General features: G+C 42.9%; 1 protein-coding gene across 2 annotated transcripts in view; it reads right to left on the bottom strand.

Annotated features, from left to right (window-relative positions):
- lmo1 (LIM domain only 1) overlaps positions 1 to 14,653 on the bottom strand; it is a 553,232-nt gene that overhangs the window by 43,304 nt on the left and 495,275 nt on the right. For both annotated transcript variants that reach the window (XM_034191082.1, XM_034191072.1), the window contains one exon: positions 13,515 to 13,728. In XM_034191082.1, coding sequence (XP_034046973.1) covers positions 13,515 to 13,720 — 206 coding nt within the window. In that variant the 5' untranslated portion in view covers positions 13,721 to 13,728. The remainder of the gene's footprint in view (positions 1 to 13,514; positions 13,729 to 14,653) is intronic.

The following is a 14,653-nucleotide window of genomic DNA, read 5'->3' as shown; positions in this document are numbered from 1 at the left end:
AAACAAAACGCACCTGGAGCCACTGTTGGAGCAGTGTATGTCTGCATCCTATTCTACGTTCCAGGACTCTGTGCTGGGACGGAGCACTGTAGTGCCTGAGTCCTGGAGAAGCTGCTACCCGAACCACTGTGGAGATCTGTGCGCACGTCGGTGGATCCACCTGCTCTGGTTGCTCCTCCAGAACAACAGAGGGATCATCTCCTTCATCATCAGAATCCTCACTGTCTGGTTCAGACTGATGATGCGCTGTGTGCTCTGCATGCTCCAATTGAAAAAAAAAAAAAAACTGAAGCACTTGCTCAACATTCATAAGACGCCTCATTTTTACAAAACAAAAACAAAAAAAAAAGGCTGCTCTATCACTGTATTACATTACTAAGCCATATATATTGATTTATAACAGAAAACTGTCAAAAGGCAGAATAAAAATAAGTGTAAAGATGACTCCTACACTCTCACACACACACTCATCTTCAACCGCGTAATCCAATTAAGGGTCGCAGGGGCTGGAGCCTATCCCAGCAGTCATAGAGTGCGAGGCGGGGTACACCCAGGACAGGATGCCAGTCTGTCACAGGGCCACAAACAGACAAACAAACAAATTCACACCCACTCACACACCTACGGACAATTTATAGATTCCAATCCACCTAACCCGAAAGCCCTTTGGATGTAAGAGGAAACCAGAGTACCTGGAGGAAACCCACGCAAACACGGGGAGAACATGCAAATTCCACACAGAAAGGCCACAGGTGGGAATTGAACTGACAGGGTTTTCTATATGTTATCAATATATATTATCAAATATTAATGTCTTCACTTTGATGTACTCTCTGTGATCATGTCTTTGATTCTGTTCTCTATTTTTCAGTTCTGGCCGTGTGAGTCAGATCCAGATCGGCGACTGGGTGCTGATAAAGACTAGTAAGTGAAAGAATTGGTCATCTCTGAGGTGGGAAGGTCCATTCCGAGTGCTGCTAACCACCCCCACTGCCATGAAAAACTGTCCCCTGTGAACTGTCCCCTTCAGCTCCTATGCCCAGATAAACTGCACCTTTTTGAACTGTCACAAGAAAGAAGACATCTTTCTTCTGAAAATTCTTACAGCTACAGTTCTTACAGTTCAACGTTCTTACTAGCTTTATGTCCGTTCTGTACCAAAAAGGTCAATAATGCTAAAGTGTCCTGAGTGCAGGCTAGTTTTGTCTCTGATGCGACTAAACCGCTTAAAGATCTTGCACCATTCTCCATCCCACGGAGGGAGGTGCCTTTTTCACTGGAAATACTGGTGTATTACAAGGTGAATCTGGACATTCAATCAACACTCCAGCAGATAATAAGGCTACAATTACAGGCCTTATACCTTCAACAGCATCAGGTTTTAAGGCATACTGTCGCATACAGGGCCTGTATTCAGTTTTGGGCCGTACCTGAATCAGTTGTATCCCTGTAATCAGTCCTACGTCAGCAGGTCCCTGAGACCACAAGCAGTCAGGAACGGTGGCTAGGTCAATGTTGTCACTTTCTGACAGTAAGTGCATGGTTCATTTTTGTGTAATCTCTCCATGTGTGTGGATCACAACTTGGGCTGGAGCAGCCCAATTTAGTCTGTATCGATAAGCGTCCAGTCTGGCACTGTATTCTTCTCCGGCTTTCATCTCGATCCAGTCTCTTGCTGCCATACACCGCGTCACAAACAACCCTACAGCGGACCATGGAGCATCTGCTGTTTTTGCCAAGAAGATGTGGAGGTCAGAACAACCATGGTAACATGCCATGGCGTCCGTGGGGATGCCCACCCCCACTCCAAATATGCCCTGGCCATGTGTACCTAAGCGCAGATGTGTACCTTTAATTAATGGTTCAGCCTTGAGGAACAGCATTGTAACCGGAACACCAGTTCAGGGGCTGGACATTGTTATGGGAAGCTTAGGAGACTGAGGGCTCAAAGCCATAACAGTTTTCATATCAATGTGAGACCAAGCTTTGTGTCTTTCCATTGTTTTGTGATATTGTCACTCCTATATGCTGTATGTAACTACGAGGTCTATTAGATAATAAACCGACCTTTTTATTTTTTCAAAAACTATATGGATTTGAATGACATGCAATTACACCAATCATGCTTGAACCCTCGTGCGCATGCGTGAGTTTTTTCACGCGTCAGTGACGTCATTTCCCTGTGGGCAGGCCTTGAGTGAGATGTGGTCCCGCCCTCTCGGCTGAATTCCTTTGTTTCACACGCTGCTCCAGACGGCGCGCGTTGCTTTATCAAAAATTTTTCTGGACCTGTGAGGAATATCCGAGTGGACACTATTCGAGAAATTAAGCTGGTTTTCGGTGAAAAGTTTAACGGCTGATGAGAGATTATGGGGTGTTTCTGTCAGTGTAAGGACTTCCCACGGAGCGGGACATCGTGCAGCGCTTCCAGGCGCCGTCGTCGGCCTGTTCCGACCTGAAAACATCCTAATTTAAGGCTTAATTCACCCAGGACGTCGTGAGAGAACAGAGAAGATTCAGAAGAGGCCGGCATGAGGACTTTATGCGGACATTCCACTGTTTAAGGACATTTTTTAATGAAAGACGTGCGCGCAAATTTGCCGAGTCGTTTCCGTGACGACTCGGCGAATCTGTGTGTGCCGCGACAGGAAAAACACCCCAGGGTTGAAAACCATTTGTAAAATTCAGGCGGCTTTTGATGGCTTTCAACAAGTGAGTAACTGAGAAATTGTTTAACAGCTTGGGCATGTTCCAACTTGCCCGTTAATGTTTCCAACGGAGGTGTTTTTCCTGTCGCGACCCCCAGCGGTCGGGTCCGGCCCGACATGCGACTCTGCCCGCATGTTCTTTCATTACAAAATGTCCGTTAACAATGGAATGTCCGAATAAACTCCTCATGCCGACTTCTTCTGAAAGTTCTCTGTTCTCTGACGACTTACTGGGTCAACAGAGCCTGAAATGTGGAAGTTTTCAACTTGAAACGGCGAGACGCTGCTGCCTCGGAGCGCAGATCGCCGTCAGGCACCGTGGGCCATCCTTACGGTGACACTACCAGACCAAAATCTCTCATCAGCCGTTAAAATTTTTACCGAAAACCAGCTGAATTTATCGAATGGTGTCCACTCAGTTGTGCCTTACAGTTTTGAAAAAATTTTGATCAAACAAAGCAGCAGTCTCTGAGCCATTCCTAAACAATGAAAAAATCGACGAGAGGGTGGGCCACTCCTCACTCAAAGACTGCCCACAGGCGAATGACGTAACCGACAGGCGTGAAAAAACTCTCACATGCCCACGAGGGTTCAAGCATGTCTGATGTAATCACACGTGACTCAAATCCATATGGTTTTTGAAAAAAATAATAAGGTCGGATACTTTTCTAATAGACCTCGTATATTCAATAAAAAGGAGAAGCAAATGGGCGGGGCCTTCAGGAGGGACGACAGTTCTTGCTGGATGAGCTCCTCGTTTGGCCTCTCCTGATCAGGAAAAAGAAATTCAGTGTCTCTTGCGTGATCATTTCTGTGTTTGTGTGTTAACTGGGTTGTTCTTTCCAGGTCCAACTCCGAACAACTGAGAACCCATGACCTTCTCGCTGTGAGGCAACAGTGCTAACCACTAAGCCACCATGCTGCCCAATTCCTACACTCATATTGTTATATTTAATAAAAAATAATAAGCACATGCAGGAGGCAATTGCTGCTGCTGCGTTCAAGTACCATTGGAAATTACACGAGTTTTATGTTGTTTCAAATTCAGCAGTTGCTTGTAGCAGGAGCATGGTTTTCATTTTATTTTTGGTAAAATAATTCATTGTATCCACACAAAAGATTAATTATGGCCTATATAAGGTGCCTAAGCCCAGCGAAGTTGACACCCCACCCAGATAAAAAAAATCTAAGCAAACAGGCTGAGTTTGCCGTGTAATTTCCGGCGGTACATGAACACAGCAGCAGCAGCAGTGCTCAGCTGGTTGAACGAAGTCAAGCTAAATGCTAACGTTACAAAAACTAAGCAAATGATAAGAAATTGTGAAGAACAACAGCAACATGAAATAGGGACAAATTGAGGTTTTTGGAGGTATTCGTTAAAATTTTTCGACAGTTTAAAAATCCTGACGAAGTGCCAGCTACAGGAACGAAGCTGCACGAAGGTTAAATGATAACAACGAAAGTCAACGAAAGTCCAGATTTCTTGTTTCGTTGCCCTTCGTTAAGTGCCGTGTGACTGGGCCTTTAATCACATCTGCTCCAAAAGTTAACAGTTTCTTCCTTTTAGGAAGTTTTATGAAAATCAGTTTAGTAGTCTTGTATAATTCTGCTGACATATGTCTGAAGTATTGGCAGGGGTATGCATTTGCAGAGCACTAGTTTTTAAATGTGTTGTCCATTTCTCTTGAACAACTCTTTTAGTCTTAGCAACATACGAGGTCTATTAGAAAAGTATCCGACCTTATTATTTTTTTCAAAAATCATATGGATTTGAATCACGTGTGAGTACATCAGACATGCTTGAACCCTCATGGGCATGCGAGAGTTTTTTCACGCCTGTCGGTTACGTCATTCGCCTGTGGGCAGTCTTTGAGTGAGGAGTCGCCCACCCTCTTGTCGATTTTTTCATTGTTTAGGAATGGCTCAGAGACTGCTGCTTTGTTTGAGCAAAATTTTTTCAAAACTGTAAGGCACAACTGAGTGGACACCATTCGATAAATTCAGCTGGTTTTCGGTAAAAATTTTAACGGCTGATGAGAGATTTTGGTCTGGTAGTGTTGCCGTAAGGACGGCCCACGGCGCCTGACGGCGATCTGCGCTCTGAGGCGTCGTCATCTCGCTGTTTCAAGCTGAAAACTTCATACAAATATGATCCATCTCTTCCTCTGTAGATGACCATGGTCACTGATGTACAGTCATGAAATGACATGAATGACATGAAGCAGTGTGCTCTCAACATGTCCACATGTGCTGGCGAGTGTTCAGCCAGCCCGTGCGTGTGTCCTGCCGGCGCTTAACTATATGGATTTGATTCATATGTTTTCACATCAGACATGCTTGAACCCTTGTGCGCATGAGTGAGTTTTTCCACGCCTGTCGGTGACGTCATTCGCCTGTGAGCACGCCTTGTGGAAGGAGTGGTCCCGCCCCGTCGTCGGATTTTCATTGTCTGGAAATGGCGGAATGATTTGGGGCTCAGCGTGCGGAGGCTTCGCGCGTCAGGACTGATTCGCTTTGGAAGCGAGACAAAGGAACACCTCCATTTCGGCATGTCAGAGGACAAGTTTGGACATGTCTATCTCGGCTTTCAATGCTTACCAGTCCAGTAAGTATCAGTGAAATTGTGGAGAGCTGGACATGTCCAAACTTGTCCTCTGACACGCCAAAACGGAGGTGTTCCTTTGTCTCGCTTCCAAAGCAAATCGGTCGTGACGCGCAAAGCCTCCATGCGGCTTTCCATGACAAAATCTCTTGTTAAAAGTGAAATCTGCCGGAAAATGGCTGATGTCCAGCTCTTGTGATAACCAGAGAAAGAGCACACGATGGTCTCATATCCACAGAGCCATCATCTTAGAAATGGTCCGGTGGCTTGTGCTGCGTCATCGCAGTTCAGAGCGCGGCGCGCTGAGCCTCCTTAAAGGGGTCCTTAAAGCTGTACTAACAGAACTTATTCTCTGTGAAGCCCGTAAAATTTTCACCGAAAGCCAGATAAATTTTTCGAATGGTTTCCAGGTGCCAGTCTCTAACAGCTTCTGAAAAAATTCTGATGGAAAAAAACCCCAAATCATTCCACATTTCCAGACAATGAAAATCCGACGATGGGGCGGGACCACTCCTTCCACAAGGCGTGCTCACAGGCGAATGACGTCACCGACAGGCGTGGAAAAACTCATGCAAACCTCCGCCAAAACTAGTTTCCAATTCCACAAAGTTTTACCTTGGGAAAAATTTTCAAGATCAAAGTCCTCTTAGAAGTGACTTTTCAGAAACTAAATTAGATGTGATCAAATATCAGAAGCATGTAATTATTTTATGCACTTGTATCAAATCTTTTTGTGGTGTTGTCAGGTTTTTTTTTTTCAACTTAGTTTCTAAATGCTTTCTCAAATAATTTTCACAGAACATTGGTGATGCAATGAAAAATTGTGCATAGCACGATTTTTCATTGCACTTTTTGGCTCTTGGTTTTCGAATGATAACTGGAAGATAGACAGGTATAAAATTGGAACCTCCATTCAGTTTTGGTGGTGTAGGTAAATCCATAACAGAAAAATGAGTGACTGAGGCACTCTTAATTGAGATATAATGCAAAATGTACACAAAAAGAGCTTTTCAATATTAAATTCAAATGTCGACAAAATCCTGAATCCGGATTAGATCCAAATCAAACTTTGTCAGGCGATAGTGGGTGCCAGTATGCACCTCACTTTCAAATATGAGAGTGATTTGATTAAGATATAATGTAAAATACACATTATGGTATAAGCATGGTGGCTTAGTGGTTAGCACTGTTGCCTTACAGTTGGCTGCCTCCCACATCCAAAGACATGGAGGTTTGGGTGAAGTGGAAACTTTAAATTGTCTGCAGGTGTGCGTGCAAATGTGTTTGTTTGTCTATATGTCACCCTGCAATAGACTGGTGTCCTGTCCAGGGCGTACCCTGCCTCACGCATAACTGCTGGGATAAGCTCCAGCCCCCATGACCCTTAATTGGAGTAAGCGGTTAAAGTGAATGAGTAAAAAATACATTTAGGGCTGCAGCTATTGATTATTTAAGTAATCGATTATTCTATCGATTATTCTGGCGATTAATCGAGTAATCAGATAAAAAGTAGTTTTGCGTTTTTAAACAACATGAATAGTCCAGGGCTCTCCCTAAGCAATGGCACAACATAGCTACGCCAAAGTGTTGACATTTTGCTGAAATGGCGATGGGATGTGGCTTTCTGTTTTGTGTTTTCTCCAACTTGTAAAATGTAACCATTTTTAAGTTGTTTTTTTTCATATAAAGGCTAGTGGACTGGGTCCCTGTGTGATTTTGTGTTTCTCTGCGATTCAGCAGATGCATTTCAGATGGACGTTGAATATGCAGCCTCGCAGTCGTTTTTTTAAATAATTATTTTATTTAAGTTACTGTGTTTGTGAAGTGTTGTGTGTTGCCCAAAAAAGCGAAAATTAAAAAATGAAACACAGAAGAAAGACTGGACTTCTGCTGTTTGTCAGTGTAGCCAGGGACGGAGTTGTGACTCGCACCAAGCAGAGAGAGACAGCAGCCGGCCACCGGGTCAATAATCACTCCCCACATCGAGCGGACCGTGTGTTTTTTAAAAATAGACAAACAAACTGCTTTGCTTTAAATACACAGTAAGTCTATTTCAGATGATCAGCGTGGACCCTCTTTCTCTTAAAAAGCTTTATTTTACTCCATGTGTCTCACTGGAAAGCTGTAGCTATCGTTCCTAATTTGATTAGCCGTTATGCTCTCGTCTTCTTCTGTTTATTTTTTTTCTGGGGACACTGCAGCGCCACACACAGGCCTGGCACATGCACTACAACATTAAACAAAGCTTTGAGGCACAGAATTTGCCTTGAACATTTTTTGTAATTGAATTATTTGAGTTACTCGACTAATCGTTTCAGCCCTATATACATTATATGGAGTTTTCAATGTTAAATTTAAATAACCATAAAATCTGTAATCTGGATCAGATCCTGATCAAACTTAGTCAGTCGATAAAGGATACCATCCTACATAACGAATGAAATATGAAAGAAATTTGATATTTTTTGACAGAGGTATGACTTTTTGAAAATTAATTCAATGTAAAGATAAGGATTTCTCAAAGATTTTTCTGGACTTTGACCTTTAACCTTAAAAATGTAATCACTTCTTGCCTATCAGGATATTAATGTTCAGTAAATGTCATAATTATAAATGAAAAATTGTGGGCTCCAGGCTATTCATAAACAAACACAAGTACACAAACAAACGCACAGGGGCAAAAACACAACTTCCTTCATCTTCGTTCGCAGAGGTAATACGATAAAAGTAGCTGAAAGGTGGACTTGGAACATAAAGGCACATCATTTTTCAAGGTATTATGGCCAAAGCGAGGGTGGGTGAAATTCCTACACTGGGTGTGAGTGATTTGTCCATTGTCCAATCAAATTAGATTAGAAAACAATGCCAATAGACCTTAATCAAGGCTGGCATTATAGTGCACTGTGCGCATGTGTCATCCTGGAGATGCATAATATGGAAGCTGGGCTTTATCAGCATCAGTCAATAGCACAAAAGTCAGGTTTGTTAATAAGCATGTTTGTCACAATATATGCAGAAATACTGAAAGACATTCACAATCAATCAATCAATCAATTTTTTTATATAGCGCCAAATCACAACAAACAGTTGCCCCAAGGCGCTTTATATTGTAAGGCAAGGCCATACAATAATTATGTAAAACCCCAACGGTCAAAACAACCCCCTGTGAGCAAGCACTTGGCTACAGTGGGAAGGAAAAACTCCCTTTTAACAGGAAGAAACCTCCAGCAGAACCAGGCTCAGGGAGGGGCAGTCCTCTGCTGGGACTGGTTGGGGCTGAGGGAGAGAACAAGGAAAAAGACATGCTGAGGAGGGGAGCAGAGATCGATCACTAATGATTAAATGCAGAGTGGTGCATACAGAGCAAAAAGAGAAAGAAACAGTGCATCATGGGAACCCCCCAGCAGTCTACGTCTATAGCAGCATAACTAAGGGATGGTTCAGGGTCACCCGATCCAGCCCTAACTATAAGCTTAGCAAAAAGGAAAGTTTTAAGCCTAATCTTAAAAGTAGAGAGGGTGTCTGTCTCCCTGATCTGAATTGGGAGCTGGTTCCACAGGAGAGGAGCCTGAAAGCTGAAGGCTCTGCCTCCCATTCTACTCTTAAAAACCCTAGGAACTACAAGTAAGCCTGCAGTCTGAGAGCGAAGCGCTCTATTGGGGTGATATGGTACTACGAGGTCCCTAAGATAAGATGGGACCTGATTATTCAAAACCTTATAAGTAAGAAGAAGAGTTTTAAATTCTATTCTAGAATTAACAGGAAGCCAATGAAGAGAGGCCAATATGGGTGAGATATGCTCTCTCCTTCTAGTCCCCGTCAGTACTCTAGCTGCAGCATTTTGAATTAACTGAAGGCTTTTTAGGGAACTTTTAGGACAACCTGATAATAATGAATTACAATAGTCCAGCCTAGAGGAAATAAATGCATGAATTAGTTTTTCAGCATCACTCTGAGACTAGACCTTTCTGATTTTAGAGATATTGCGTAAATGCAAAAAAGCAGTCCTACATATTTGTTTAATATGCGCTTTGAATGACATATCCTGATCAAAAATGACTCCAAGATTTCTCACAGTATTACTAGAAGTCAGGGTAATGCCATCCAGAGTAAGGATCTGGTTAGACACCATGTTTCTAAGATTTGTGGGGCCAAGTACAATAACTTCAGTTTTATCTGAGTTTAAAAGCAGGAAATTAGAGGTCATCCATGTCTTTATGTCTGTAAGACAATCCTGCAGTTTAGCTAATTGGTGTGTGTCCTCTGGCTTCATGGATAGATAAAGCTGGGTATCATCTACGTAACAATGAAAATTTAAGCAATACCGTCTAATAATACTGCCTAAGGGAAGCATGTATAAAGTGAATAAAATTGGTCCTAGAACAGAACCTTGTGGAACTCCATAATTAACTTTAGTCTGTGAAGAAGATTCCCCATTTACATGAACAAATTGTAATCTATTAGACAAATATGATTCAAACCACCGCAGCGCAGTGCCTTTAATACCTATGGCATGCTCTAATCTCTGTAATAAAATTTTATGGTCAACAGTATCAAAAGCAGCACTGAGGTCTAACAGAACAAGCACAAAGATGAGTCCACTGTCCGAGGCCATAAGAAGATCATTTGTAACCTTCACTAATGCTGTTTCTGTACTATGATTAATTCTAAAACCTGACTGAAACTCTTCAAATAGACCATTCCTCTGCAGATGATCAGTTAGCTGTTTTACAACTACCCTTTCAAGAATTTTTGAGAGAAAAGGAAGGTTGGAGATTGGCCTATAATTAGCTAAGATAGCTGGGTCAAGTGATGGCTTTTTAAGTAATGGTTTAATTACTGCCACCTTAAAAGCCTGTGGTACATAGCCAACTAACAAAGATAGATTGATCATATTTAAGATCGAAGCATTAAATAATGATAGGGCTTCCTTGAGCAGCCTGGTAGGAATGGGGACTAATAAACATGTTGATGGTTTGGATGAAGTAACTAATGAAAATAACTCAGACAGAACAATCGGAGAGAAAGAGTCTAACCAAATACCGGCATCACTGAAAGCAGCCAAAGATAACGATATGTCTTTGGGATGGTTATGAGTAATTTTTTCTCTAATAGTTAAAATTTTGTTAGCAAAGAAAGTCATGAAGTCATTACTAGTTAAAGTTAATGGAATACTCAGCTCAATAGAGCTCTGACTCTTTGTCAGCCTGGCTACAGTGCTGAAAAGAAACCTGGGGTTGTTCTTATTTTCTTCAATTAGTGATGAGTAGAAAGATGTCCTAGCTTTATGGAGGGCTTTTTTATAGAGCAACAGACTCTTTTTTCCAGGCTAAGTGAAGATCTTCTAAATTAGTGAGACGCCATTTCCTCTCCAACTTACGGGTTATCTGCTTTAAGCTACGAGTTTGTGAGTTATACCACGGAGTCAGGCACTTCTGATTTAAAGCTCTCTTTTTTAGAGGAGCTACAGCATCCAAAGTTGTCTTCAATGAGGATGTAAAACTATTGACAAGATACTCTATCTCACTTACAGAGTTTAGGTAGCTACTCTGCACTGTGTTGGTATATGGCATTAGAGAACATAAAGAAGGAATCATATCCTTAAACCTAGTTACAGCGCTTTCTGAAAGACTTCTAGTGTAATGAAACTTATTCCCCACTGCTGGGTAGTCCATCAGAGTACATGTAAATGTTATTAAGAAATGATCAGACAGAAGGGAGTTTTCAGGGAATACTGTTAAGTCTTCTATTTCCATACCATAAGTCAGAACAACGTCTAAGATATGATTAAAGTGGTGGGTGGACTCATTTACTTTTTGAGCAAAGCCAATAGAGTCTAATAATAGATTAAATGCAGTGTTGAGGCTGTCATTCTCAGCATCTGTGTGGATGTTAAAATTGCCCACTATAATTATCTTATCTGAGCTAAGCACTAAGTCAGACAAAAGGTCTGAAAATTCACAGAGAAACTCACAGTAACGACCAGGTGGACGATAGATAATAACAAATAAAACTGGTTTTTGGGACTTCCAATTTGGATGGACAAAACTAAGAGTCAAGCTTTCAAATGAATTAAAGCTCTGTCTGGGTTTTTGATTAATTAATAAGCTGGAATGGAAGATTGCTGCTAATCCTCCGCCCCAGCCCGTGCTACGAGCATTCTGACAGTTAGTGTTGACTCATTTAAACTAACATATTCATCCTGCTGTAACCAGGTTTCTGTAAGGCAGAATAAATCAATATGTTGATCAATTATTATATCATTTACCAACAGGGACTTAGAAGAGAGAGACCTAATGTTTAATAGACCACATTTAACTGTTTTAGTCTGTGGTGCAGTTGAAGGTGCTATATTATTTTTCTTTTTGAATTTTATGCTTAAATAGATTTTGCTGGTTATTGGTAGTCTGGAGCAGGCACCGTCTCTACGGGGATGGGGTAATGAGGGGATGGCAGGGGGAGAGAAGCTGCAGAGAGGTGTGTAAGACTACAACTCTGCTTCCTGGTCCCAACCCTGGATAGTCACGGTTTGGAGGATTTAAGAAAATTGGCCAGATTTCTAGAAATGAGAGCTGCTCCATCCAAAGTGGGATGGATGCCGTCTCTCCTAACAAGACCAGGTTTTCCCCAGAAGCTTTGCCAATTATCTATGAAGCCCACCTCATTTTTGGACACCACTCAGACAGCCAGCAATTCAAGGAGAACATGCGGCTAAACATGTCACTCCCGGTCTGATTGGGAGGGGCCCAGAGAAAACTACAGAGTCCGACATTGTTTTTGCAAAGTTACACACCGATTTAATGTTAATTTTAGTGACCTCCGATTGGCGTAACCGGGTGTCATTACTGCCGACGTGAATTACAATCTTACCAAATTTACGCTTAGCCTTAGCCAGCAGTTTCAAATTTCCTTCAATGTCGCCTGCTCTGGCCCCCGGAAGACAATTGACTATGGTTGCTGGTGTCGCTAACTTCACATTTCGCAAAACAGAGTCGCCAATAACCAGAGTTTGATCCTCGGCGGGTATGTCATCGAGTGGGGAAAAACGGTTAGAGATGTGAACGGGTTGGCGGTGTACATGGGGCTTCTGTTTAGGGCTACGCTTCCTCCTCACAGTCACCCAGTCAGCCTGCTTTCCCGGCTGCTCGGGATCTGCCAGGGGGTAACTAACGGCGGCTAAGCTAGTTTGGTCCGCACCGACTACAGGGGCCTGGCTAGCTGTAGAATTTTCCACGGTGCGGAGCCGAGTCTCCAATTCGCCCAGCCTGGCCTCCAAAGCTACGAATAAGCTACACTTATTACAAGTACCGTTACTGTTAAAGGAGGCCGAGGAATAACTAAACATTTCACACCCAGAGCAGAAAAGTGCGGGAGAGACAGGAGAAGCCGCCATGCTAAATCGGCTAAGAGCTAGTAGCTACGCTAAGCTAGCGGATTCCTAAAAACACGCAAAGTGAATAATGTGTAAATAATTTAGAGGTGATTCAGCAGAAGGAGTGCTTTAGTTAAGGCACGTAAAGATTACACTGGGAAACAAATCGTAATCTAGATAACTAGATCAATCTAACTGCGCAGATTAAACAGCTAACAGATACAGAAAAACACCGCTGTGCTCCGGAACAGGAAGTGATACAATACCGCAGTGAGAGCCAACCACCAGTAGAGGCAAGCAAGAGTCAAGTTCACAGGTACAAACAAAACAAATATCACTGCAAACAATGAGAATGAGTTGAGCTGGCAGATAAAAGTAACAGTTAAAAGCTTCGCATTCTGCCATGAAAAGCCAATGAGAAGGAGGAGGACAAATCCAAATAACGGTCAATTTGATGTGATGGGAAAACGGCTTTGCTACCACAGACTTCCACCTTAAAAACTCCCTGAACTATTATCCAGATGTGACCACTACTGACATTTTGCTGACATCCACCATGAGATGATATCCATAACCATATCATAAGACAATACAAACATTTTAAAGCACAAGTGTGGGGGAACTTATTAGAACCATTCATTCTGTAAAGGAATACCATAGCAAACTCGTGATTCAGTATGACTTAAGCTGCGTTTCTGTCAGTGTGATCTGACAACAAACTCATATTTAGCTTCTGATACACCTTTGTAGCAAATTTAGTGTCACACTGCTCATGGAATGCTGTAGTTTTTGTGAGTGTTGTGAGTGCAGAGGGTGACTGTTTCTTTCTTGCCTTAGATAGTCCCTGCGACAGAGGATGAGGTTGGCTTTCGTGTAGAGGGTGGAGCCCACCTCCCCCAGGCGACAGTCGCAGCAGGCACATTTCAGGCAGTCCTCATGCCAGTATTTGTCCAGGGCCTTGAGCAGGTAGCGGTCTTTAATCTTGCGATTGCAGCCAGCACACCCCTTCTGTTTCCCTTTGGGCTGGACGGAGAGCATTGGCACACCTGTAGTGATAAGCAGACAAACAGCTGTGCGTGATTTACGGCCCGGGAACACGAGTGACTTTTCATGTTCTCTTTTTGATAAGCCCGCTGCTTCTCCAGGCATCTAAGCCTGGCTTCGTGCGAGGCCGCGGTGCACCGCCTGCCTGCTTCATATGCATTAAAAAAAACATTCTTCCATGTAGATAGGCACACAGGTCACATTGGACGACAAAGCCCCCTAACTTACTTGTTCTGCTGTGAACACGCTGGAATACTAAAGTTACATGATCACTTGTAGCAGGCTCCAGAGAAAGGGCCACATCTTGGGGATAAACCAAATGTTTGTTTTGCTTACTGTTGCATTTGCAGGGCCCTGTGCACTGTGTTAGTTACCTACCATTTCATCAAAGCCCATTTCACTCAGATTTCCACAGCTGTAAAAGCTCCTCATGGGCTTTGTTTGGTATAGATTAACATTAACCTTTTAAAAAGCCTCTGACCACAGAAACGCTGCTACCAGACCCAAGTGAGATATGTTATGGCCTAAGTGCCTTTTAGCATGCACTCACACTGTCTCCTACATACACAGTGACGCACACACTCGCACACCACTCGCAGCATTACAGCCTCTCCTCCTTTTACACTTATCTGTACTCGTGTCTGCAAAGTGAGCCTCAGTTACCAAACTCGCAAATTGCCCTGCTGTCACGCAGGTCCCCTTTAAGTGCACCTTTTAGCCTCCTAAAGGACAAATAAAGTCCATTTAATAACTGCACTAAACACTAATAGTCTATGTGTGGTTGACATTTGTGTTTGGACTAAAAGCCCCCCTCAGGCCACTGCTGGAACAGAGGCAGGGGCGCACAGCTCCCCTCTGCAGCACCAACAGGTCTGCCACAGCTGAAAGCACAAGACAACAGCTCTTAAGACACTTTCTCACACACTG

The sequence above is a fragment of the Thalassophryne amazonica genome, chromosome 2 (genome assembly GCF_902500255.1).
Source record: "Thalassophryne amazonica chromosome 2, fThaAma1.1, whole genome shotgun sequence".
Lineage (NCBI taxonomy): Eukaryota > Metazoa > Chordata > Actinopteri > Batrachoidiformes > Batrachoididae > Thalassophryne > Thalassophryne amazonica.
This window is presented reverse-complemented; position numbering and strand designations above follow the sequence as displayed.